Source organism: Petaurus breviceps, unplaced genomic scaffold (genome assembly GCF_028583685.1).
Source record: "Petaurus breviceps papuanus isolate PSGF00001 unplaced genomic scaffold, PetGlider_PUasm1.0 90775, whole genome shotgun sequence".
Lineage (NCBI taxonomy): Eukaryota > Metazoa > Chordata > Mammalia > Diprotodontia > Petauridae > Petaurus > Petaurus breviceps.
The window spans coordinates 2685955-2713843 of NW_027187342.1; the positions used below are offsets into that span (position 1 = coordinate 2685955).

The following is a 27889-nucleotide window of genomic DNA, read 5'->3' on the forward strand; positions in this document are numbered from 1 at the left end:
TCTTCTTCTTCTTCTTCTTCTTCTTCTTCTTCTTCTTCTTCTTCTTCCTCTTCTTCTTCTCCTCCTCCTCCTCCACTTCCTCCTCCTCTTCCTCCTCCTCTCTTTTCCCTCCCTGCCTCTTTCCCTTTTCCTCTCCTTTTCTCCCTTCCCCCTCTCTCTTTTTTGTCCCTTCTCTGTTTTCTGTTAAACAGGCTAAAGGCAGAAGAAGAGGAAAGCAGAAAAGAGAAAGAAGAAAGATATAGAAGAGAGAAGAGAAGGGAGGAAAGGAGAAAAGGGGGGATGAAGGGGAGAAAAGGAAAGAGATGGAGGAATGGTGGGGGGAAAAGATAGAAATGGAGGGAGGGGGCGAGGGAGGAAACAGAAGAGGAAGAAAGAAGAAAGATATAGGAGAGGGGGAAGGGAGGAGTTAAACAGGCATTTGGCTGAATTTAAGATGAAATTTAATAGAAATAAATGTGAACTGAAGTTCCAAAAGATCAACTGAGCAAGCATAGGATGGGAGAAAAGACCACAGATCTAGAACTAGAAGGTTCCTCTAAAGCCATCTAGTCCAATCCTTTCATTTTGTAGAGATGTAACTAATCCTGGGGAGGTTGAATGATTTGCCAAGTTCACACAGGGAGTAAACATCAGCAGTAGAATTTGAACCCAGGTCCTTTGACTTCAGAACTATTATGCCTCACAAGATAATGGAATGCAGTTCTTAAAAAACTAGCAGATTTCTAGTGAACTTCAAGCTTGTGAGTCACAAGTGTGACATGGTAGCCAAAAGGCTCCTGTGATGTCAGTCTCCATAGTGTTCAGAAGTATGGAAGCAATGAGCATGTGCTCTGTGCTGGTAAGGCTACATCTGCAATGTTACACACAGTTCTAGGTGAACCTTTTAGGAAGGACATTGACAAGCTAGAGCACACCCAGTGGCAGGATGGTAAAGGACCAGGACATCATGCCATGCAACCGACCAACCAACAGGCATTTATTAAATTATTAATTATCATAAATTATTATAGACATAATTCATATACATATTAAATTAGATTACTGTGCTAGGATGCTCAAGATTCAAAGTCTGTCTGAAAGAACTAGGAAAGAGAAGATGTAGGAGAAATAAAATCAGCGTCTGCAAGCGCTTGAAGAGCTACCATCCAGTAGAGGTATCTGACTTACTCTGCTTGGCCCCAGAAGGCAGAACCTAGGAGTAGGGTGAAGTCCTACAGAGGCAGAATAGCTCAATGAAGGAAAAAAAGAGGACACCAATTAAAGTGGTCCAAAAATAGAATGTCTTGGCTTTGGGAGGAGGAGAGGAAGCAAAATTTATTAACTGCCTGCGATGATCACTGTGCTATGCACTTTATAAATTTAATCCTCACAACAACCTTGTAAGGTAGGTCTTATTATTATCCCCATTTTACAGTTTAAGAAATGGAGGCAGAGAGAGAGATGGAAGTGAATTTCCCAGGGTCACATGGCTAGCAAGTATGTGAAGTTAGATTTAAACTCAGATTAGTGATCACAGGCTCCCCATTCCATCCATTGTGCCACCTAGCTATTTGAAGTGAATTTTCCATCACTAAAGGTATTCAAACAAAGGCTTCATGACTACTGGTTGGGAGATAATGAAGTGAAGATTTCCAACTGAGGTAGGAGCTAAATTAGATAATTTCTGAGGTCCCTTCCAACTCAGAGATTCTGAGATTTTACAGTTCCCGCAGCCTCTTACCCAGACTACAGAAATTGAAGCCAGGAGATGAACTGAGTCTTTTGCTTACATATTCAGCATTCTCTCCCCCACACACCATACTGTTGTTGGGAGCTGGGCCAAGAGCCCAACTACTGTGAATAACACTGTTTCTATGGAAAATGGCATTTCCAATTCAAAACAGTCAACCTACCAAAAATCGTGCAGAAACTCAAACTGTTCACAAGTCGGGGGCCCAGATGAGGCCTCTGATGGCAGCAATAAGCCAGCTAGCACAGGTACTATTCAAAGCAGCTTAGTATTTATCTAATGTTTCTTATCTGATTAATATAGTACTTCACACACACACACACACACACACACACACATCTCCTTTCCTTAGATGAACCCTTTGTAGGAAATAGTTTTGTTCATAGGAGACATGGATAATTTGTTAATCATCTGAGAATGGCCTCTCTCTCTCCACTGAGCATGTTTAATACCCAAACAAATGTTTCATAATATACAGAACACATGAGCTCATCACTGGCAAATCTCTTGGATGCAATCAGCCCACAATTATTTTCACATCTTCCCCTGTCATGCCACAAACCCAAACTCAGACCTAACAGGCTAGTTGGGTCTTTACCACAATGACAGGAGAGGGAAAGATGGAGTATTCAAGTTTACTAATATAAAAATAATATTTTTCTAATGATCGACTGGAGAATATTATACAGCAAAGAACTAGCCAAACCCAATAGCAAATTATAAATATGTATGTGTGTGTGCATATATATAAAACATATAGACATAATACATGTAGAAAGAAAGAAAAATATATGGATATATAGAGAAAAAGAAAGAATTCAACCCAGAAGATAAAAGAACATGTTTCGTAACAGCTGTAATTCTGAAAACATCATTCCTTTGATACATGTGGTTTGGTCAAGATAGAGTATGTAAAGATTGTCACTTCTGTTTTCCTGGAAATTACGCTTCTCTTCATGAAGTCCAGCATCACATTCATTTTTTGTCTGCTATATCACATTGTTGGCTCATACAAAGTTCAAAATCTGCTAGAACCCTCAGATCTTTTTTGGAAAAAACTATCTAACTGAAAATGACTAACTTCCCCTTCTTGTACTTGAGAAGTTTCTTTATGAAACCAAGTAACATGATTTTATATTGATCTCTGTTGAATCTCATCTTCATTAATTTAGCCCAATTCTCTAGACTATCAGTGTCTTTTTGGATTCTGTCATCCATTGTGTTAACTCTTCTCCTATTTATGTGCCATCTGCAAATTTGATCTAGAAGTCAACTATGTCTTTATCCAAGTCATTGATAAAAATATTAAACAACACAGGGCCAAGTGGATATTCCTGGGGCATTCAAATGCAGACCTTCAGTCAAGTTAACAGGGAATTCTTACCTACTGCTCTGAGCCCCGTCATTCAACCACTTCTGAAGCCATTTGGTTGTATTATTATCTGGTCCAAATCTCTTCATCTTTTCCATAAGAAGAGTAAAATTTTCAGTCTTTGGAGGGGCGGCTAGGTGGTGCAATGAATAGAGCACCAGCCCTGGAGTCAGGAGGACCTGAGTTCAAATCTGGCCTCAGACACTTAACACAAAAACTAGCCGTGTGACCTTGGGCAAGTCACTTAACCCCAATTGCCCTCCAAAAAGCAAAAAAAAAAAAATTTCAGTCTTTGTTTCCTCATCTGTAAAATTATTTGTAATTTGCTCAAAGCTAGGTTCATTTGTTTTTTAGAACAAACTGAATAAAGTGCTTTGCATCTATAAATTGCTAAGTAAATGTCAATTATTATCATCAATCCCAGGACAAAGCCCTCATAAGTGAACAATGAAGGCTTTTACACCAGTATAGGGGACGTTGTCCATGCTAGAATAAAGTCCTCTGGGTCCTCCTGATTTATGAGGATATGAGACTATATTCCTGAACGCACCTACTATACTTGGTTATTATTATTTTCCTGTGATATCTAGATTCTCTTTTCAAATTCCAAAAAGCACAAAGTTTAAGTCTAAGCAACAGATTTGAGACTGGAGATAGAGGAAGTCATAATGAAGCCTCTATGTGAATGGAAAATTCATTTTTCTACAACCCAAACTTGTAAGGGGTATGTTGTAAGTTTGACCTTCTGGGAAGCCTTCCTCTACAGCATTGACATTTAGGGTTTGTCACTCAGCAATCCAACAAAGGGTAATTGATCACCTCTTGACTACTATTGTGCTGAGTACTATGAATGCTATAAAGAGAAGGAAAATACATGGTAAGCTCTCATCAGGATAAAATTTAAAGACAGGACACAATTAGAGAACAGTGGGAGCCCATACATGACTATTCAACGAACATTTATTAAGCATCTGCTATTTTCAAGGCACTATGCTAGCCAATGGCACCATTTATAGTTTACTTTTGCATGAAATATGACATTCTCTTTCCTTAAGGATATTATATTAACTCTACTGGGAGCATGAGGACACCAATTAGGAGTTGATGAGGGCAACAAAAAGATCCAGACAAAGTACTGTTAGAAAGTTTGAGAAATAAGAGATCAGCTTTCAGCTGATCTGGGAGAGCTTCCCAGAAGAAATTGTTTAATCGATTTATACATACAGGAAATAACCAGAGAACAATTCATTGCATGTGATCAAGTGCTAGTTTTTGGTTTTTTTATAGACCATGAATGCTACAAGAAATTATTAGATATGGGAGTCCAGCCCTAGAGAATCTTAGAAGTTAAAACCAAATTCCAGAATTGGTTAGATCAGAGCCTCAGAGAGGAGCTGCCATATTGAATTCAGGAAGTCAATTCCTATCCTTGTCCTAATAGTTAATATGGGTGGGAAGTAATTCCAATTTTCCATCTTTATATCTGGTTCAGTGTTTGCTCCTGCTCCTGCCCTCATCATCCATACTTCTAAAAAATTATTTAGACTTCTCCATTTGCCTTTTCCCTCTGTCTATTTTTTGAGCCTACATTGGCCCTGCCCCACACCATATGCCCTAAAAGGAACACCATAATGGCAAATGTGGATAATGTTCTCTCCCATTTCATCAGACCCTCAAGGATCCCAAAGTACTTTCATGAACTTCTTTAAAAACCCTGAGTTTTCAGTTTATATCCGAAGCACTGATTCTCTTTTATAAACTAAGAAGCTGAGGTAAAAGGAGGTCAGGATTGTGAATCAAACCATCCACATGGCCATAGAGCTGGTTTGCAGAAAACAATCTAATATTTGGGAGCTTCTAGGATTCTTAGCAACCTATTACCAAAACACTGCTTCAGATTTGCTGGCATATGTTACAGCTGAAAACATTTGGCTCTTCTCTATTCTGGCTAACAGAAAAAGAATGATGTCCTGTAAACTGATCTTTAGACTAATTATATGGCCCAAATGTCCCAATGTTTGTGTTGGCTTCTCTTGTTTCAATTTCTAGCTTAATTTTTAAATTATGAACATAATAACTGTCTAAAACAAATAAACATACAAAATAAGTAGTAAGCCCCCTATTATTGAACAAGGTAGAACCAAACAAATTAGCAAATAAGCAAGAAATGCTTATTTACTGTCACCCCTTCAGGCTCTGTCTGAAATGCCTCTATCTTTGTAAAAACTTAATTTTAACTTTCCCCCAGAGACCTAAAAGTGTCACATAAATTAACTTGATCAGGTATATGCAGTAATTGACTACAACATATTTGTAATTGACTACTAATATTGTCCAGCATCTCTTCTCTACAAGATTTATAAATGCCTTAGCAAATGACAATAACATTAGCAAAATTCCAGGAGACTATCAACTCCCTATGGACAGAACTATTCCATTTTTGTCTCTAAATCATTAGGGCCTGACAATACCTTGCATATAGTAGCCAATCAATTTTTTATGAAATTGAATATCGATGTTATATCAAATAGAGGCTGGATGACCACTTGTCCATTCATGCATGCATTCATTCATTTAGTAATTTTTTTTATTCTTTTTTTATGCCAGAAATTATATTAGGCACCAGAGACACAAAAACAAAAATGAAATAGCCTTTGCCCTTAAGGAACTTAATTCCTTTGGAGGTAAACAGAAAAGTAAAAATAAAATAGACATCAGCTCAAAAACATTCAGGTTCTACTTTTGCCAACTATCATTCTTCCCTCTTCCCCATTGTTGGATTCCCCACCTGGAGCCATTTTGGTTTCCAAGAGGGCGCCTTTCGCCTTTTCTTGTTCTAATCAAAGCCTCCAACTCACTTCTCAGACACCAGGTCTCCTTTATGTGTGTGCTGTCTTCTCTCGTCAGAATGTAAATTCCTATGGGCTTGTATTTGTATCATCGTTTTACGCAATATTGGGCACGTAGTAAGTGCTTAATAAATGCTTTATTTAAATACAAAATAATTTCTAGAGGGGCATCTATAGGACATGAGCCACTGAGAAGAATAGGATAGACATTTGTAGAAGGGGATGCTTGACCTGAGTTTTGAAGGGAGTAGATATCCTTAGAGAGTCAGGAGTAAGGACCAAGTGCCTTCCGATTAGCAGGGACACAAAGATAGGATCGTAATGTCATAGATGAGGAATAGCAGGCTGACTAGTCTTGATGAGGATACATATAGCACCCTAATAGTTAAAAATAATATTAAAGGCTGACTTTCTGAAGCCCCTAGTTTATTCTGTAACTTAAAGGTACCCTAAAGTCCTTTCCTCCTTATCTTGAACCTGTACCAAAAGAATTGCTTGTCTCCCTTATTCTGTGTTCCCCCATACTTTAATGTTTAACCTGTGTCTTCCAGCTCTGTTCTGCAATCCTTAACCCATAAAGAATCCCCTTCTTCTCCTTCATCCTACGTTATCCTGTCCTGTCTTTAATCTTTAACCTCCATAAAAACCTCTAAAAAAACTACATCACCATATAAGCATCACTCCCCCAATATCCAATATCAGAGTCTCACTTAGATTTCTTGCTTGGAGCCCCATGCTGCTTTTTCACATAACATAAAAAGCTCCCATTGGCTAAAATAGAAGGTCTAAGTGAATTCTTTCACACTTTAACCTGTTCTACCAACTCCAAACCTCATCAGTCTGGCTATAGTATAGCATGACTGAAGGAATGTAATGTCAATAAATCCCAAAAGCTAGGCTAGAGGCAGATTGCAAAGGACTTTCAATGGCAAACAGAAGAGTTTGTGTTTTATACTGGAGACAGAAGTACCATTTGAGCTTCTTCGGCATGAAAATGATTTAAACAGACATTTACTTTAGCAGGATCAGTTTGGGAGTAATGTAGAGCAGAGGTGTCAAACAAGCTACAAAGAGAACCAGATTAAAACAGAATGGGGAAATACTTAACAAAATAAATAAAAATTCAATGGACCACTGTTGTTCAGTCATTTCAGCCAGGTCTGACTCCTCTGTGACTCCATTTGGGGTTTTCTTGGCAGAGATACTGGAGTGGTTTGCCATTTACTTCTCCAGTATATATTACAGATGAGGAAACTGAGGCAAACAGTTAAGTGATTTTGCCCAGGGTCACATAGCCTGTAAGTGTCTGAGGTCAGATCTGAACTTGTCTTTCTGACTCCAGGCCCTGATTCTATCCATTACACCACCTAGATCATGCTAATATGTGGTTTTCTAAGTCAATGTGCATCCCATAGGGATCTTTATGTGTGGTTTAATTCCCGTTTCTATTTGAGTTTGACCACTGCTGTAAAGCTTACAATATTAGAAAGGGGGGATATTGGAGGTAGGAAAACTGATAAAGAGACTATGGCAATAGTCTATGTAAGACATAGTCAGGGCTTGAACTAGGCTGGTGGCCATGTCAGTGGAGAGAAAGAGACTAAGGAAAAAGATCTCCTGTGGTGGTAGAATAACAAGACTTGACCCTTGAGAGAATTCCACCAGGTGACCCAGAGGTATTCTCTGACTCTGAAATTATAGAGCAAGCTTCCACCATTCTGTATGTATTGCTTACATGTATGAGTGCCTTTGTGTGTGAACCATTTACATGCTCTGGTATTTCTGGTTTCATTAAATAAAGACCCTTCATAGGGGCGGCCAGGTGGCTCAGCAAGTAAGAGCACCGGCTCTAGTGTCGGGATGACCTGGATCAAATCTGGGCTCAGATACTCAGCACCAAACCCAGAAATAACTGGCCGTGTAACCTTGAGCAAGTTACTTAACCCCGATTGCTTAAAAAATAAAAATAAAAAATAAAGACCCTTCACCTTGAAACTCCTTTCAGTGCCTCATCATGGCATGGAGGTGACCTTGTGCTCTCAAAGTGGGTCAGTGGGGCACAGGCTCAGGCGGGTCTGACCACAATGGAAAGGATTGGAGAATGGGCAATGGTCTCCATTCCCAGGACCAGCCTAAAGTCAGAAAGAGACTCATCCAATTGGGCTTTCAGCAGAGTAATGGATTTGTTTTTCCAACCACAGCAACTCATGTAAACCATCTCTGAAGGCATAAAGGTACTTCGGTCTGCATTAGAGGAGGGAGTACACACACTAGGAAATCACAGGTCCTGAAAGTATTAAATAACTTCTCCTTCAAGGTTTACAAAGTACTTTCTTCCCAATAAGGGAAGGGGGGAGGAGGGTAAAGGCAACAAGCATTTATTAAGTGCCTACTTTATAAATAATATCTCATTTAGTCTTCATTAACAACCCTGTGAGGTAGGTGTTATTATTATACCCATTTTAAAGATGAAATGGAAGCAGAGTTTAAATGATTTCTTCAGGGTCATACAATTAGTGTCTAAAACCAGATTTGAATTTATGTCTTCCCAATTCCCTAGACCCAGCCCTCTATCCACTGTACCACCTAGCTGCCTCTAACAACCATGAGAGACACAAATAATAGTATTTCAATTTTACAGATAAAAAAAAACCACAGTCAATAAACATTTATTAAGGACATGCTATATGTCAAGCACCATACTGAGCACTGAGGATACAAAAAAATCAAAAGACAGTCCCTGTTCTCAAGGAGCTTACAATCTAATGGGGTAGAAAACATGCAAATAAATATATACAAAGCAAGCTATCTATAGGATAACTAGGAAATATTTAATAGAGGGAAGGCACTATAGAAGTAAGAGGGTTGGGGAAGGCTTCTAGTAAAAGTAGGAATTTTAATTTGGGGATTAAAAAAAGCTAGAGAAGTCAGTGGGCAAAAATGAGGAGAGAGAACTCTCCAGGTATTGGGAAAAAGCCAGAGAAAATGGGTAGAACTGAATATCTGCTACTTTCAAGGCACCAACTGGTTACCAACTGGTAACTGAAAAAAATGTAAATATATGAAGAGTTAAGTAGAAGTATTAAGTATAACTAGGGGAAAAAAACAGCAATAAGATAGTATTTAAATAAGGGTTGAATGATTTTAAGCTGCAGTGCTATGCATTCAGAGGAGGGAGAGAGCTCTGAGTGCCTCGGGGCTACTGGAAGACCTTATGGAAAAGGCACTTAAACTGGAGAGGATTGCCAGCTGGTCTCCCTCTTTGAAGAAGTACCAAGGCCTTTCTCTGAATGTAGGACATTGCTGTCACACTTGTCTCAATGCTCTCAGGGTCTGTGATTTCATCCATGCAGAGATTACAGCTCCTCTACCCCTTAGGAGATGATCTTCGTGGATAGCTTATTTCCTCCCTCCCACTGCCACCCACCCAAAAAAAAAAAAACTCATCCCTTGGTTTGACAGCCTCTGGTGAGGAGCTTCTCTGAGCTCACACGACACATCGTCCATTATTTGGACAGTACTCAAAGATTTTTTGGCATGGTAGGGCCTGCCTAGTGTTGGAATACTGACAAAGGCTTGAAGAATCCTTCCATGCCACCAAAAGGTCCCAGAAAAGACCATTAGGGGAAATCTGAGCCAGAAATGCATGGAATGTAGGTGGCGTGTATGTGTGCATGCACGCACGTGTGCACACACACACACACACACACACAGCATGGAATAACAGAAAGAAAGTTCAGTCATCACAGGACCATAAAAATGAGGCAAAGTCAAGAAAAATGACCTGGGAGTAAAGATCGGCATTGCTGTGCAAAGGGTGGTGTAGCAGAAGGTAAAAAGTCTTAGAATACCAGTCTTAAGTACTGGCTCACTTAGTCACTGTGTGATCTTGAGCACATTCCTTCTCCCTTTGGGTCTCAGTTTCCTCATCTGTAAAATGAGGGCATTGGACCAAAGGGTCTGGAAGGTTCGTTGCAGCTGTAACACTCTATGAAGTTAGCTCTGCAGCTCAAGAAATCCTATTCTGAGAGCTAGCAGCAGATTTTCCAAACACCAAATCTTTTTTATTTTTTTTATAAAAGAAAATTAATCTCCTAAGCCTTGGTTCTGACTTCACATATGTTGGAATGCCTGGAATACTACTGTACAGTGAATTCCAACTCTGGCGTGTTCAATGGAGGAATCTTTCACAGGTGGTAATTATTATGACCCTCAGATCTCCAAGGGAAAGGCTTTAAAAAACACACACACACACACATACAAATAAACTGTAACCAAGGATTCTTTTTATAATGAAGCAAAGAAATGATTTGTGTTTAGATGTATTGAAGAGACAGAACTAGATGACAATTGAAAGTTTTGTTTCCACAGCCAATGGGCGTGGTCTAAGTCCATAGCAGTTCTGAGCCTTGGACCCAAATAAAGTGTCATTGAATAGAGGAAAGATCATGAGATTTTGGAATCAAATGTGACCTGGACTCAAATTTTTGCTCAATTATTGTCCACCATAAAATATTTACTAGATTCATGGCCATGGGCAAGTAATTTAGCCTTTGTGTTCCAAACAACTCTATAGGATTTGTCTTTGAAGCCATAGAGAGGATGAGGGCAACCTTAGATGGAGGGATTTCCCTATATTGACAAACTATATTTATTTTGCATATTTGAATAGTGGTAAGAACACTGGACTTGGATCAGAAAATATGAATGCAAATTCCAATATTGCTGTGGACTAGCATTTAGTAAATGCCTAATATATGTTGTTATGTGCTGAATATACAAAGTCAAAAAAAAAGTTCCTAGTCTGCTTAATTTGAGTTGGGGAGAATATGATGTTGAATGAATGAATGAATGAATGAATGAATGAATGAATGAATGAATGAATGGATGAATGAATGAATGAGTGAATGAATGAATGAAAAATCATTCTATTAAGCACCATTTGCCAGGTACTATGCTAAACATGGGAAATACAGATGAAGAAGTAACACAGTCCCTGATCTTGAGGAATTTACATTCTAATAGAGAAGAAAATACAGATAGTCCAAGAAGAGGATGTTCTGGGGCATCATGGGGGTGGTTTGTAGCTTGATCATGCATTCAACTGCCATGAACTTTCCAGAAGCAATGGCAGTATTGATTTGGTTATTATGCCCAAATCAAAAGATTAAAAGGGGGACAGCTAGGTGGCACAGTGAGTAGAGCACCAACTCTGAAGTCAGGAGGAGCTGAGTTCAAATCCAGTCACAGACACTTAACACTTACTAGCTGTGTGACCTTGGGCAAGTCACTGAACCCCAAATGTCCTTCCTTATCCCATCCAAAAAAATAAATAAAAGGGTCCCAGAGGTTGGGGAAGAGTGAGAGAGATGAAACCAGTGAGGCAAATGGCAGGATGACCTGGAAGGAAGGCAAGAAGTAAAGTGAAGATATTTATTTGCAGGCAACTAAGGGTCAGAGTAGAGAAAGTGACATGGAATCAGGAAGCCCTCATTGCACTGTTCTCAGTCCAAGTCCACTGGTCCAGCAGATTATGTCCTTCAGAACTTTGAGAGCTTAAAGTCTGATTTGTCAACACTCTCAGTGATCAGTGAGGAAATGTGGACAAAGTCAGAGGTGCTCAACTGAAATTGGGCAGATGCATATTAATAATGGGTATTGGTTTTCTTGCCTTCTCATTGAATGGCAGAGGAGTGGGGATGAGAGAAAATTTGAAACTGAAAGAAAAGAATAAAAAAAAGTCTCTGTGCTTAAAAATTAAATTCAAATTATTTTTTTAAATATGCCAAACTAACATCATTTACATTTCGACAGTTACTACCATAGTAAATTGGTAGATGAGAGAAATGCAATAAGCAAAATACATCTGAATTTCAGCAAAGCATTTGACAAAATCTCTCCAAATAATGTGTGAACAGTCAAGTCAGAACTGACTGGATGACTAGATCTCAAAAATGTGGATTATTGTTGCCTTGTAATGGTAGATTACAGAGCTTTGATCTCAGGCCATTTCTGTTCTAGTGACTCTTGTTATATGCTGTGAACAGATAACATGGGGAATATTTAGGTAGGGATTGAACTAGATGACCTCATCTAATTAGTAGTAGTCATATCTAACTCTTTGTGACCCCATTTAGGGTTTTCTTGGCAAAGATTCTGGAGTAGTTTGCCATTTCCTTCTCCAACTCATTTGACAGATGAGGAAATTGAGGTAAACAGGGTGAAGTGACTTGCCCAGCTAGTGACTAGCCACACAGCTAGTAAATGTCTAAGGCCAGATTTGAACTCAGGAAGAAGAGTCTTCCTTATCCCAGGCTTGGCAATCTATCCACTGTACAACCTAACTGCTCCCAAACAGCACTATTATATTTTTTCATGTGAGAAGTGAGAAAGGACAAATTAGCACAAATATCAGTGGATATGGAATTTTACTTTTCAAGGATTTATCAGTTAAAAAGTTCCATTTACCATGCACACATACACAGTCTCAAAGATTCCTAATGTGATAGAAAGAAAAGAGCCCTGGGATTAGAGTCACAAAATCTGAATTTAAATTCCAGTTTTTATACTCCCTACCTGAATGGCCTTAGTCAAGTTACTTAACATGTACCTCAGTTTCCTTCCCTGTAAAATGAACTCTGTAAGGGTTCACCCACCTGTAAATCCTACAACAACCTATGATAAGTATCTAGTTAAGTAGGAGGATGATAGAGTGAAAAACCACCTTCAACTTGGAGTCAGATTACGTGGGTTCAAATTCTGGATCTGCCTTTTATTAGTTATGTGACCTTGGGCAAAGCACTTTTGTTTCTGTACACGTGCCCATGCCAACTAGGTTTAGAGACCTAGAAGACCTAGAATATCTGGTCAAGAAAAGTCAGCCTTGTTTTAGTAACTTTGTGACCATTCCTCTTGATTTTCCATCTTCATAAGAAGGGAGCTAAAGAACTTGGGAACTAAGACAGAGGAACTGTGGATCATGGCAGAAGTACATTTTATGCATGTTACAGACTTAAAACTAATGTTTAGGGGCAGCTAGGTGGCACAGTGAATAGAGCAGCGGCCTTGAAATCTGAGTTCAAATGTGACCTCAGACACTTAACACTTACTGACTGTGTGACCTTGGGCAAGTCACTTAACCCCAATTGCCCTGCCCTCCCCCTCCAAAAAAAGAAAAAAAACTAATGTTTACAGCAAGCAAATACAATAAACAAATTCATTCATTAAGAGTTTTCCTCATACTTCTTTGTGAATTTGTTAATTTAAGCCCAAAATATCCCAGATATTGACACATAAAATAATATTTTAAACTAACATTTAAATATTTGAAAACTCTTTAATGGACTGTCTCTCTCAGGAACTTGTGAGTTTTTCCTCACTGAAGGTCTTCCTTCACTGGAGACTGAATGGACAGGTCAGATGGTACTAACAGGGATGGGGTAGCCTGGGTTCCTATGAAGGTACAGGTTAGACCCAGTGACATCGGAGGTTCATTTCACCTCTGAGATTCTGTGACTCTTTGGACCTAAGCCTTCGATTCTTCATCTATAAAACAGGATAATAATTCATTCCTTACCTCATAGGATCATATGAGATAATGTCTATAAATCTCTTTGCAAACTATAAAACACTATATAAATTTGTGAGCTGTTTTTATTACCTTGACTCACACATGCCTACCCAATCTGATGAATATGCATACTCAGAGTTACCATTTGCTGGTGAGGGCCCAGCCCCTGATAAAATCAAGTCATTACGCATTTATTTACATGCCTACCATGTTCCAGGCACTGCACTAAGTGCTGGGAATACACAGAGAGGCTAAGGATAGTCCCTTCTCACAAATAGCTCATAGTCTAATGCAAGCCACAACAACTATGCACAAGCAAGATATAGACAGGATAAATTGGACGGAATTTTAGAGGGAAGATACTAGCATTGAGAATTAGGAAAGATTTCCTGTAGAAGGTAGGATTTAAGCTGGAACCTGAAAGAAGCCAGGGAAATCGGAAGATGGAGATGAGGTAGGAGATAATTCCAGGCATGGGAGACATTGAAAATGCCTGGAGTCAGAAGGTGGAATGGCACGTAGGAGGAATAGCTAGGACCTATCCAGAGTAGTTGGATTATAGTATGCAAGGATAGAAGTAAGGAATAAAAGACTGGAAAAGTAAGAACGGGTCAGATAATGAAGAGCTTTAGAAGACAAAAAGAATTTATGCTTGATACTGGAGGAAATAAGTGGAATTGTTGATTAGGCAAGGGTGACATGGTCAGACTTGTGCTTTAGCAAGATTAATTTTACAGCCTAGCGATAGATGGACTCAAGAGGATTTGTCCAGCAAGTATTATAATAGAGTAGATGGGAGGTGGTGAGGGCCGGCACCAGGATGGTTGCAGTGTCAAAGGAGATAAAGCAGTATACAAGAGAAACATAGCAAAGGGACAATCAAGGATTTGGGGATGACACCTAGGATGATATCCCTGGGTGATTGGGAGGATGCTGGTGTCCTTGCCAGTAACAGGGAAGTTAAGAAGAGGGCAGGTTCAAGGAGGGAATAATAAATTCAGTTGAGTTTAAGATGTCCATAAAACACATTGAGTTTAAGATGTATACAAAATATCCAATTGTTGGAGAGGTAAGACTGGAGACAAGACATGTGAGGGCTGGACAAATAGATCTGAGAATCATCTGCATAGAGATAATAATTAAATTCATGAGTGCTGATGAAATCACCAAGTGAAATAATGTAGAAGAAGAGAAAAAGACTCTTGATCAAGTCCTTTGGGACACCCTCAGTTAATATGCATGACCTAGGTGAAGAACCAGGAAAGGACACCGAGGAATGGTCAGATAATTAGGAGAGATAACTTTCACAAAAATCTAGAAATACAAGAATCAAGATGAGGATGATAACATCAAAAGCTGCAAAGACAAAAAAAAAGAATGAGGATTAAGAAAAGGACATTGGATGTGGCAAGTAAGAACATTAATAACTGTAGAGAGAGCAGTTTCAGTTGAATGATGAGGTCAGAAGCCTGTAGAAAGTTAAGAAGAGACTGAAAAGAAAGGAAACAGAGGCACTTAATATAAATAACCTTCTCACAGAAGGGAGATTGGTAGAGTGCCAGAAGGTAAACTTAAGCCTATCACTGATTAAAAAGCCATGGAGTCCCCACTATGGCAATGCATTCCCCCATCCCAAGCCTCAGTCATTCCTTGCTTTTTCACTTCTGTTCCCAGACCTCTACCTGTTTATTTTCCCCAAAACCAGAGAATATTTTTATCCAGGTTGATAATAAGTCATTTTGCAAATGAACATGCAATCATGAGAGAGAGATATGAGTCAAAAGTTAATAGGTTTAGATCTAGAAATTATCCAGTCCCACTTGTCTTACACAAGAGAAAACAAAAGCATAGAGAGATTAAAAAATGTGTTCAAGGTGATAAATACAAATATAGAATGGTGGCAATCTAGTTTACCAGCCATTCCTCAGAAAAAGATTTGAGAGCTTTAGTGAATTGTAAAGTCAATGACAGTCAATGATACACTATAGCTTCCCAAAATTCATTCCCAAAATGGAATGAAGAAGCACAAGGGTCTGAAAAGATTGGAAGTTAAGAAAGAATGGAAATCCAATATTCAAAATAATAGAGGGGATAATCCCAACACTTCTGGAGCATTATATTCCATTGAGATACTCAAATCTATGTCATCTAAGGATTTTTTCTTGTTCAGTCATGTTCTATCTTTGTGACGCCTTTTGGGGTTTTCTTGGCAAAGATACTCCAGTGGTTTGCCATTTCCTTCTCCAGCTCATTTGACAGATAAGGAAACTGAGACAAAAAACAGGGTTAAGTAACTTGCTCAGGGTGTTTATGTAGAAGAAAAGAATTAATAGGGGATATATTGTCTTTCAATAGCTAAAAGATTATAAAATAGAAGAGGCATAAAATTATTTTTCTTGGGCCCAGGGTGGGAGTGGGGTTAAGGGAATGAGGAGCAATGCATGGAAGTGAGAGAGGGGCAGATTTTAGCTCAATCCAAAGAATATCTAGACTGCCCAGAAGCTAAATGATCATGTTGGATCAGTGTTGGAGAGAGGATTCACATGTCAGAAATGGGAACTCAATAACCCCTGGGGTGCAGTCAAGTCAAGCACAGAAAGTCTGCATAGGGAAGTCATGGGAGATAGCTAAAGAGATAATTAAAGGTCAGTCAAGCAATATTTATTAAGGCCCTTCTATGTGCCATGGACTGTGATAAACATTCAGGTTACAAAAGGAAGCAGAAAAAACAGTTCCTGCCCCGGCCTTTAAGGAACTTCCAACATAATAGTAGAATCAACATGCAAACAAATTATACAAAAAGCAAGTTATAAATAGGACGCATAGGAAATCATTGAAGAGGGGGGGCCCTGGAATTGAAAGCGACTGGGGAAGGTTTTCAGTAAAAGATGGGATTTTAGTTGGGAACTTAAAGAAAACAAGGAGGTTGGAAGTCAGAGGGGAGGAGGGCAATCATTCCAGGCATGGAGGATAGCTCAAGAGAATGCCCGACGCCCAGAGACAGAATGCCTTACTTATGGCACAGCTTGTGAAGGGATTGATCAGATCCAGACAGAATCATCAGTCGTGTGGAGGCAGAACAAATAGACGTGCATGGAACGTTGTTGCTAATGGCCATCTCAACTAGTTATGGCTCCTCCCTCCAGTTGTACCGTAGACAAGACTTTGTAAGGCAATAATCCATCCTCCTCTCCTACAAAAGCTCATAGAATCATAGAATTTAGAACCAAAAGGAGCCTCTGACATTGGCTCAGATATTCATCCAGTTGTGTGACCCTAGGCAAGTCACTTAAACCTCTCTCAGCCTCAGTTTCCCCTAAGCAAAATGGAGATAATATTAATACCTACCTCACAGGGTTGTTGTGTGGATCAAATATGATGATGGATGAAAAGTACTTTGCAAACTGTAAAGTGATTTATAATTGCCAACTGTTGTTACTACTGTCTTTGACATCTTATCACATAGGGGAGGTAGCAAGTGAGTGAAAAGAGTACCCCATTTCTAGTGAGGACAGGGGTTCGGTCTCTAGGCTTTGACCTTTACTATTCCCTGAGTCTCAGTTCCCTCCCCTATAAAAGAGGATAATACGAATGATACTACCCACATCACAAGTTCATTGTAAGAGAAGAGCTTTGTAAACCTTAAAATACTTTAAAAATTTAGTCTATTGTTACTACAAGGAAGGGAAGGAAAGGTGAAAGACCTCTGATCACTAACTAAAAAGCAATGGAGTCTCCACACTGACAATGAATGCCTCAGTCCAAGCCTCAGTCATTCCCTGGTATTTCACTTTTGTTCCCAGACCTCTAAGTTGTTCCTTTCCTCTACCCCAATAGCAGGGAACATTTTTATCCAGGTGAAATCCAATTAATAATTAATTCATTTTGCAAATGAACTTGCAAGGGGTTTTCTTGGCAGAGCTACTGGAGTGGTTTGCCATTTCCTTCTCCAGTTAATTTTATAGATGAGGAAACCGAGGCAAACAGGGTTAAGTGTATTGTCCAGGGTCACACAGCTAGTTAAGTATCTGAGACCAGATCTGAACTCAGGAAGACAAGTCTTCCTTATTACAAGCCTACCACTCTATGCTTTTTGCCACCTAGTTGCCCCTGGATTGTTATGAACTGACTATAAATTTGAGAGCCCTAGGTCTTCTTAACATCAGCTGGTAAAGTTACTCCCTTGGATCTGTTCCCTAGGTTAATGGTAGAGTATCCCCAAATCCTGGATGGCTTTGACTACAGGTCAAATGATGTTCTCTGAATTATTGAACAACTCTGGACTTGAAGTCAGGGAAGCTAGGTTCAAATCCCCCTTCAGGAATTTCCTTCCCTGGGGTGGCTAGGTGGTGCAATGAATAGAGTACTGGCCCTGCAGTCAGGAGAACCTGAGTTCAAATCTGGCCTTAGACACTTAACACTTACTAGCCATATGACCTTGGGCAAGTCACTTAACCCCAATTGCCCTGCCCTCCCCACTCCAAAAAACTTTTTTTAAGGGAATTTCCTTCCCCTTCCCCTCCTTTCCTTGTAACACCTTATTCATTGTGTGACTTTTTGCAAGTCATCTAATTACCCCATGCCTCAGAGTTCTCCTCATCTGCAAAATGGGTGGAGTTGGAATCAATGGCCTTTAAATTCCCTTCAAACTCTATATCTGTAATCTTATAATCCTAAAATCTCTGATAAAAACATTCTTTTCCTCCTAAAGCAGGAGCATCATATTGCCATTATAAAAGGGTCCCAGCTGTATTTTTAAGTAATTTAAATTAATTAAGAGTAATTATGTTTTGAGACATTAGAGAGGACTGTGGGGATCTCTGTTTCTTGGATAATTAGTCACTTTGTACTTCAATAAACCATCTGCTTTTTCATCACTTTGTCTATCCTCTCCCCAGATTCATATTGCTACTCCTTTTTCTCTCAATGGGTGGCCAAAAATATTTATCAGTGGTGTCAAATCTTTTTTACCTTATCTACCTAGGGCCATCTTCTGATGACAGATATACATCACTGGGTCTTAAAGCCTCTCCAACTTGAACTCCATTGGCATATTCTTTATGAATTCAGGATCACTACTACTCAATGATGAGGCATCCGTGGAAGAAGTTATCAGAGAAGTGTCTAGGAAAACCAGGATTAGGCAACAATAGTTTAGGAAGGCACATTCAAGCAAGACCTTCACCAGAGGCAGAGAGCAAAAATCTTTGTTTGAGAAGTTCTTCAGTGTATTAACTGTAATGATGACCATTGATTTAAAAAAAAAAATTTTTCACTTAATAAAAGTGCATCTTAATAAGATGTGATTCCTGGCCCCAAGATAGGGAAATAGAGAGAAACAGAGAGACAAAAAAAAGCTTGCTGCGTGCCAGGCACGGTGCCAAACTCTATGGATGCAGATGGACAATATAAGCAAGATAGTCTCTATCCTCAAGGATTTCACATTCTAACGGAAAAGGCAACATATAAAGGGAACCTGGAAGTGGGGGGAGGTTTCCACATAGCTAGGAAATGAGATTGAGAACTAGTATTGGACAAGATAAGGTAAAAGCTCAGCTCTCAATGTCAGTGTCAAAGATGATTCTAGCAGAAGAGTCCAAGTTTGAGATTGGAAAGAGGGATAAGCCATGACCTATATGTTCAATGTGAGTTATCAGATTTACATGCAAACCAAGGAAGATAATTCAAAATATTCCAAAAGTCTTAGTGTCATTTTAAGATTAAAACGGCACTAAGACTTTGGGGACATCTTATATCCTCTTTAGTTTTATGAGAAAGGCAAAGTGTTCAGCATACATAACATAATGATCCCAGTGACCCATGCTTTACATTTGTCAAAACACGAATCAGCAGCGCTTTATATTCAGCCTCTAGGTACCACATTTTATACAGAACGTATTCAAGCTGGAGAGCTTCCACAGGTGGAAAACAGATGGCAAGGGACCCCAAAACCTGGTCGTACAAGGTTAAGTTGAAGGATTTGAGGAGGTTTAACCTGGAGAAAAGACAAGTAGAACATAATGTTGCTGTCATGCTGTACTGTAATGCCAAGGAAAGGCAACTTCCCAAGGTTCAAAATACCAGCATAGGTGCTCTCCATTTTATTCAGTGACCAACCAAGAACAGAGAAGATCAAAACATGACATCATTCCAAATACAGCATTTACTAAATGTGATTAAATAATCTCCAAGGACTACCCCACCCCAGGACCTTCCAATCATTCAATCAATTACAAAGTCCCTTGTCTAAATACTTCTCCACCCCTAGGCTATACCTTCATTTAGTCCACCACAAAGCCCCTGTTCTCAAATGGAGATTAGTTTCCAAACATAAGTAAAGTACCTTCATTTGTCAATCACAGAGCACAAAAAGGTCAAAAGTTCCCCACCCCTGGATCACAATTGAATCTACCCCAGAGTTACATCAAGTTTAAGCACAGCACTTAATACCCAAATGGAGGTCTTTTCTTCATCTTGACATGAGGCAAGTACTCAGCAATCTTAGTTCCTGGGGAGACAAGGCTTAGCAAGGCCACAAGATACATTGCCAGTCTCTTCATTAATTCATCCTCTGTCTGTAGAACAGTCCTAGAACCCCTGAAAACATTAGCAAAACCCTCTCCGGGATTTCTGTAAACATACAACAAGAAAATCCTTCTTCAGGGCTTCTGAACCAACAGAAAGGTTCCCAGACCCCTGCAACAACAGCACTGTCCCTCACCAGTGGACAGTATTCACTCTGTCTGCAGGACAGTCTCCAGACCCCTGCAACAGCAGCACTGTCCTTCACCAGTGGACAGTATTCACTCTCTGTCTGCAGGACAGTCTCAGGGCTTCTTAACCAAAAGCCAGGTTCCAGGACTTCTTCAACAACAGGACTGTCTTTCACCAGTGGACAAATCTGGCAAAACAACATCAAAACAGACAGACAAAGTACCAGCAAAACAGCCATGTCTCCTCAGTCCTTGGCAGCTCAGGGAGCAGGTCTCAAAAGTCCCCCAGCAATCCTTCTCAGTCTCTCTCTCTGCCTCCACGAGGTGCTGCTTCCAAAAAGTTCTTCTGCCTCTCTCTTGTGTCTCTCCAAATCTATGTCACCAGCTCCTCCCAGTTCAGGACTTTCTTTTCACATCAACAAGTCCATCCCACAGGTGGGATTAACAAGCTCTGGGTTTTAACACAATCAGTTTGAAAACCAAGCCAATACAGGGGAATCTTTAAATGCCATTACTATCACACATGCACAACTCTTTGTGACCCCATCTTGGGGTTTTCACAGCAAAGACACTGGAGTGGTTTGTCATTTCCTTCTTCAGTTACTTGAAGACATCATGCCAAAGGGGGAATTAAGTTCTATTTAGTCCCAGAGGGGAGAACCTGGACCACTGGGCTGAGATGCAGAAAGAAAATTTCTTTGTGGGGTGAGGGGATAGAATGGGCTTCCTCAGGCTGGTATAGATTAGCACTTGTTACTGATCTTCAGCTAAAGGCTAAATGACCATTCGTCAGACATATTGTAAAGGGGATTCCTATACAGTTTGGTCTAGATGATTTCTGAAGGCCCTTTATAAAACTCTGAGGTTCTGTGAAATATATGTGCATTTTATGTGTATATGCATATTTATTTATATATACAGATATGTATATATATATGTATGTATGCATATGTATATATGGAAGGAATTTAAAATTAAATTAATTATTAAAAATTTAAAATGGATCAAAATGGATGGAGAGAGAGAAAAAAACAAAAATGATACAAAAATAGAGACACACACTCACCACCACCACAAACTTTTACAGGCTTTGATGTAACACTGTTATCTAACCTCTTTTTTCTTTGCTTTCCTTTCAGGGACGATGCATCAATTTCACACGGGTGAAGAACCAGCCTCCCACCAAGTATCCACTCAACAACGCCTATCGCCCCCCTTCTATGCCTCCTGCCCCCATTTATACTCCCCCACCACCTGCTCCCCTCTCAACTCCCCCACCCCCTACTTCCCCCACACCCCCAACGCCAAGCCCACCTTCCATACTTCCCCCACCCCCTCATGCCCCACCCCCCAACCGAGTGCCACCCCCCTCTCGCCCCCCACCTCGGCCTTCCATCTAGAATCCAGACTCCATCCTTTCTGCTTTCCCGGATGCCTTGGGGAAGGAGTCCCTCTGCAGTATCATAGCATACACCTTTCAAGTCAAAGAGGGCTTTTGTTTTCAGAAATGAATGGCAAAGAAATCAAACACACTTTTTTTTTAATTTAGAAGCAATAATAAACTGACAACTTCAGGGTCAGCCAAAAGAAAAAGAGAAATTTTAAAGTGCCTTTTAAAAAGCAAGCTGGCAGGGTGACAATATAAGGAACTTTGTCTAATCTCCACCTCTGGAAGGAGGCCATTATGAGGTTCCCCCCTGGGATCAGAAGAGAACCAGCATGTTCTTCAAATTATTAGGATGTAATCCTATAATTCGTGGACCCACAGCTCACTGTATTTCAACGGCCTAAATGGGAATATTTCCCATGGAGACTCACAAGGAAGTAATTTCCTCATAGTTGAAATGCAACGTGTGATTAAAAACCATATTCCTGGAATTCTCAATGCCTTCTCTCCAACTCTACTGCACCCCATGCCCACTCTAGCCTTGACCCTGAGACTTCAGGAATTAAATAGTCTTTTGACTCTTGCAGAGTTGTAGCACATCTTTTCAATCAAAGGAGGGTTTCATTTTTTTTTGTTTTGTTTTATATTGATTTGTAGCAAGAATCAGTCAGCATAGAAGAGTTTGAAACTCCATTAGTTGGCATCTGAGAAGTGTACCCTCAAAGCAGCATCTGCCTGGGGGTTCTGGAGACCAAAAAATATCTCTCCCACCCAGACCTTGACAGTCACGATGAAGCAGAAGTAGGTGTTTGTTGAAGGATTGGGGTATGTTGCTTTGTAGAAGTGGAAATAATTTAAAGTGTTATTCAGAAAAGAATCAGCATGTGTACAAAAGGGGAGTCAGTTGCTTCAAAAATAGAATGAATTCCAGAATGTCAGAGCTGAAAAGAGACCAAACTCTTCATTTTACAGATGAGGAAACTGTGGCTCACAAAGGTTAGGGACTTGTTCAAATCACATATGTACTAAGTATAGGTAATAAGCCAAGAGTCAGACCCAGGTCTTCTGTAAATTCAGTGCTTTTCCTATTACAGATAGACTTTGTACACAGCCAAGGAAAAACTCAGGAAGGGGACCAGGCATTTCAGTCCCACTGAAAAAGTTCTCAAAACTTGTGGCTTATGAGGAGTTAGAAATAGCCCAACCTTCAATCAGCTCCTCTTAGCACCATATGCCCTGATCATTTAATAACTTTCATTCATGTCCAGGATCACAGGTTAGCTAGGCTTTCAGAGATGTGTGGCATGAAGAAATAATCCATTTGGGGTTTGTTCCCACCAGATTGAAAAATGAGTATCTTCCCAAAATGTAATCATTAGTAATGGTTCCCATAACACTATTGGTTTTTTAAAGTGTCATTTCAGAACTGGGATTTGAACTGAATTTTTAATTTCTGAATGGTTACAGGGTAGGGTTGAGGGAAGGAGAGGGATAGGGGAGGTTTGCTATTGGAATAGGACGATCATTCCCAAGACTTTTGAGTAATATGAACAAGATGAGAGTCTTTGTGTATATATTTCTTCTCTAGTGTCCAAGATAATCATGTCCATCCATTACCATCTGTTAGCCAAGGTGAGGTCAGGCCAGATGTGCAATATAGAAGTAGGTCAACAAGGAATTCACTGGCTGAAATTTCATAAGCAAGCCCTGGGCCCACCCAGCTCTATGGGCCTAACTTAGAAAGGGCTATAAGTTAACTTTCTGAACATCTGCCTTCATTACGCAGTACTAGAAAGAAGTCAGGATTGCTTACAGTGATATTCTCTACCCAACCCAATGTTCCTTCTCTTTTCCTCCAGGCTGAGCAGAGGGCTAAATAAATGGCCACTTATACAGTATAAGGTGATGAAGACCTGTCTCTTCAAAATAACTCTATCCCAAATAATTTACTGTGATATGTGAAATTCCTACTATCCACTGTTTTTGGTTCCATGACATATATTACCTGGGAATGATTTCACATTAAAATGCAATAATCTACTTTGGCCTAGATTAGCTAAGAATCCATTATTTCACTGGAGAACGTGGAATTTGTAACCCAACAATCCACCTGCCTAACATATAGTAATTAAATCCTAAGGAATTGCCCAAAGCATATAAAGATGAAGTGACTTGTCCAGGATCATATGGCTACTGTCAGAATTTCATCTAGCAACTAAGTCAGGGAATTGAACCCAGGTTTTTCTGATCCTAAACCCAATATACATTCCAATATATTGCTTCTATTATTGGATTAGTATGTCAAATTATACTCACAGACCTAAAAGGTCATCTAAACTACCTTCCCAATTTCACTTAGAGCTAACTTTTCCCCTTTGGGAAGCACAGAATGTCAGTGCTGAAAGGGACCTCAGAACAGAAAATAATGTCAGAGCTGGAAGGGAATTTGAAACCTAGAATGGCAGAGGTAAAAAGAACCTTTGAGATGATTTAGTCCAAACCTCTACATAGTTGAAAACTGAGGCCTAGAATGGGGCTGTGACTTATCAAACAGGAAGCCAGAGCCAAAATCCAGATCCCCTCACTCCTAACCCAGGGCTCTTGCTATGGCACCATGCAGCCTTCTACCCTCCTATCGATTCTTCAGCATTTCCTTTACCACTAGAGACACAAGTGTTTAAAAACTTTTGGCAGATTGTTTTCCCATTCCACCTTCGGCTTTTTATGAACATCATTTTGGAAGCAGGGCCAGACAGTTCCTATGCTAGCCACGAGTGATATCATTGAACACTGGATCCCAGACACCAGCTGTCATATTTTGTAAGAAAGGAAATCTCTCATAGGCTCCCAGGCCCTTGAGGTTGGAGATAACCAGCCCCATCCAACTGTTTTGTCTGCTGGCAGCACAGAACAGTATTTTTCCCATCCCTCAAGTGGTAGTGGTCCCTACAACAGGAGTAGCAAACACTACTCTTGTCCATCAATGTCCTGCCTAGTACACCCCTCCTAGCAGTGGGGCTCAAGATCTTACAAACGGGGCTAAATGCCCTTCCTCAAAAGCCATGCAGCACAGTTTCCTCTGAACTGTGTCAACCATCTCTTTGATGTACCAAAGTGCACAGTATTTGTACTGTGGCAATGTGGAATGATCTCATGAACTATTGGCAGTGTTTGCTCTTCAAATGTGAAATTAAAGAAAGAAAACTTTGCAAAAGACCCTCTTCCCCCAAAAAATCAATTATCAAATGATGTAGCAATGATGTCACATGATGTCTCCAGTCATTTGGAATGGCTGGGGGTGGGGAATGGGAATTTATATACACTGTATTGTGTCAACAAGCTATTAAATACAGAAAAGTCTTTCATCATCAATTTTATAAAATCTATCAGGACATATTAGGGTCAGCATCTCCATAGGAAAGAAGCAGAGGACATACAATTTTGGTTGGGAAAATTGACAAAATGATTTTTCAAAGCCCATGTTGGAGCCCAGTTCCAAATTCATGTTGTATATATTCTTAATGCATGCTTACCATATGTTAGATGGAAGCATTTCCTATCCAATGTGGATAAAGAGAACAGTTGTAGTAAATTATTATAAAGTCGGTGATAATTCATGGCAGGTACCAAGCTTGTTTGTTGTCTCATGATTGTAATGCTTTTTTTTTTATAAATGTACAAATATTTACTAACAGGACGAGAACCTATTTTGCATAGCATTAATTGGGATGGCTCATCCCAATCTGCCTTCCACAAGTCAAGCTAGCTTGTGTGTAGCCTGGGACTTAGGAATATCAATGTGTGCCATATTTATATACCAGCTTTACCACCTATTAAGTCATAATGGCATGAATAGATAAATAGTAAACCTGGAAGGTATTCTAGTCAGAATTCACTACATTAGAAATATTCCCAGAATGAAGACTAATGATCTCCTATGCACAAGATAGGAAAACAAAAACATGCAGCACTTAGCACAGTGTCTGGCATATAGTAAGGGCTTAATTAGATGTTTGTTGATTAATTATTGATTGATTGACATACTAACACTGCAGATTTAATTTACAAAATTAATGTCATGTAAATCAGGTTGAACCAGTTCATGTACTATATAGAGAGATATATCCAATAAAATCCCATTTATTCAGAATGGTTGGGGAAGAGGTATTCTGATTAATTGAACATTCTAGTTAAACTAAATGTAACTGTATATACCATACATGCATTATCAATTTTCAAAGAATTAGACTATTATAAAATACACTTAACACTAAACTATGCGGAACATATTACAGCATCCTTTGGTTACTCACAAGGAATTTCAGAAACTTTCAGTGCCTCAAAGTCACTGTTATAAACATCCATTATCTTTGTAAAATACTGTAGTTGTAGAAAATATGGGATCTTGGGTAGACTCTGTACTATGATATAGTCTAGAAGTTGCTTTTTCAAAATAAATCCCACATGCCGCCTGTTTGTCATTTGTGTCTTTTTCACACACATAAGAGTACAGATTATGCTAATGTATGAACTCCAGAATGTCATGGCTAGGCCGCCTCCCTAAAAACGGAATTACTATAACAGAGACTAAAGCAGCCTTCTTCCAAATTGTCCTGGCTCCTTGGCTAAAATGTTTCACTGCTTTCATTACTGTTCATTACTGCAACATTCAGAATCTTTCCCATTGCTTCTGCATTTGCCACGTCAACTTCTTCATCAACATCAACACTACCTTTCTAGTGAATCCTTCCCTGACACACACACCCAGGGGAAAGTGATATTATCCTCCTCTAATTCCCCATAGCACTTTGTCTAAACCTCTTCTTCACACTTATCCCACTCCCTTATGTATTATAGTTATTTGAAAGCATATCTTTACTGTCCCCAGGCAGCTAGGTGGTGCAGTGGATAAAGAACTGGGCCTGGAATCAGAAAGACCTGAGTTCAAATCCAGACTCAGATACTTGCTAGCTGTGTGACCCTGGGCAAGTCACTTAACCCTGTTTGCCTCAGTTTCCTCATCTGTCAAATGAGCTGGAGAAGGAGATGGCAAACCACTCCAGTATCTTTGCCAAGAAAACCCCAAACGGGGTCACGAAGAGTCTGAAATGACTGAACAGCAAACTTTACTGCCTCCTCCATTTTAGATTGTGAGCTCCTCTGGAGCAGGGCCTGTTTTCATCTATCTTTGTATTCCTAGCACTGAGCACAGTGCCTTGTACATAGTAGGCACTTAATAAATGTTTGTTGGAAATGTTCTTGAATTAAATTTATTTGGAGGGAAGGAATGGTATCTTCACTTCAAGCTTTGTACCAATTTATTTTAACAAGCTCTGCAAGATCATCTTGGCCAAAAGAAAATGTGCCACAAATGCAAAATTGGGCCATGGTTGTCTCCAAATTATCGTTAATGTCTCACTAGTCATAGAAGTCAAGGCATGACATTATTATTTGCAATGGAGAAACACTTGACATTTTCCTAGTAAATAATGGGAGTAAAGCAAAGATGCCCTCTTCCTCCCTACTATGTTGCACAGTTCTAGAAATGCTAGTGATAACAGTAAGTCAAAGGTATAAATATTAGTGACAAGATGTTCCCTATTTACAGATTATATGATGGTTTACCTTATTTTTTTCAAAAAAATTAGAATTAAGAAAGGAATGAATTATGATAATAGTTTCAGCAAAGAAGCAGAATATAAAATAAATCAACAAAAATTGTCACCACTTCTATGTGGCAATAATAAAATCCAGAAGGAAATAATAAAAAGAAAAATGGTAATCAAAATAATTCACAAACTTATGGAGTCAATCTACCACATAAAAATACAATTATAAAATACTCTTTAAAGAAATGATGACATAATTGGAGGGACACTCATTGCTCAAGATTGTGTTATACTAACAAAATAAAAAGTTATGATACTATCTTAATCAGTTTACAAATTCCATACTATATCAATCTAACTACCAATGGAATGTTTTAAACAGCTAGAGAAAACAATAATAAGATCCACTTAGAGGAATTAAAGATTGAATATTTAAAATGAAATAACATGGGAGAAAAATGTAGGAATTAAAGAACAATACATGCAGACCTAAAATCATGTTATAAAGCAATACTCATCAAAAATTATTTGATACTATTTAAATAATAAGTACAACAGACTAGATTAACAAGAATCATAAATAATCAGACTTAGTGTTATTACCTAGACTTCAACAAATCCAAGAACATAGTTTTACTTGAATAAGAAATGCCCCCATTT

At 39.3% G+C, this 27889-nt stretch overlaps 1 protein-coding gene across 1 annotated transcript in view; it reads left to right on the forward strand.

Annotated features, from left to right (window-relative positions):
* ANTXR1 (ANTXR cell adhesion molecule 1) overlaps nucleotides 1-26878 on the forward strand; it is a 328385-nt gene extending 301507 nt beyond the window's left edge. The window contains exon 18 of the mRNA XM_069068888.1: nucleotides 21373-26878. Within this exon, the coding sequence (XP_068924989.1) occupies nucleotides 21373-21633 (261 nt within the window). The 3' untranslated portion in view covers nucleotides 21634-26878. The remainder of the gene's footprint in view (nucleotides 1-21372) is intronic.
* The last annotated feature ends 1011 nt before the right edge of the window (nucleotides 26879-27889 follow it).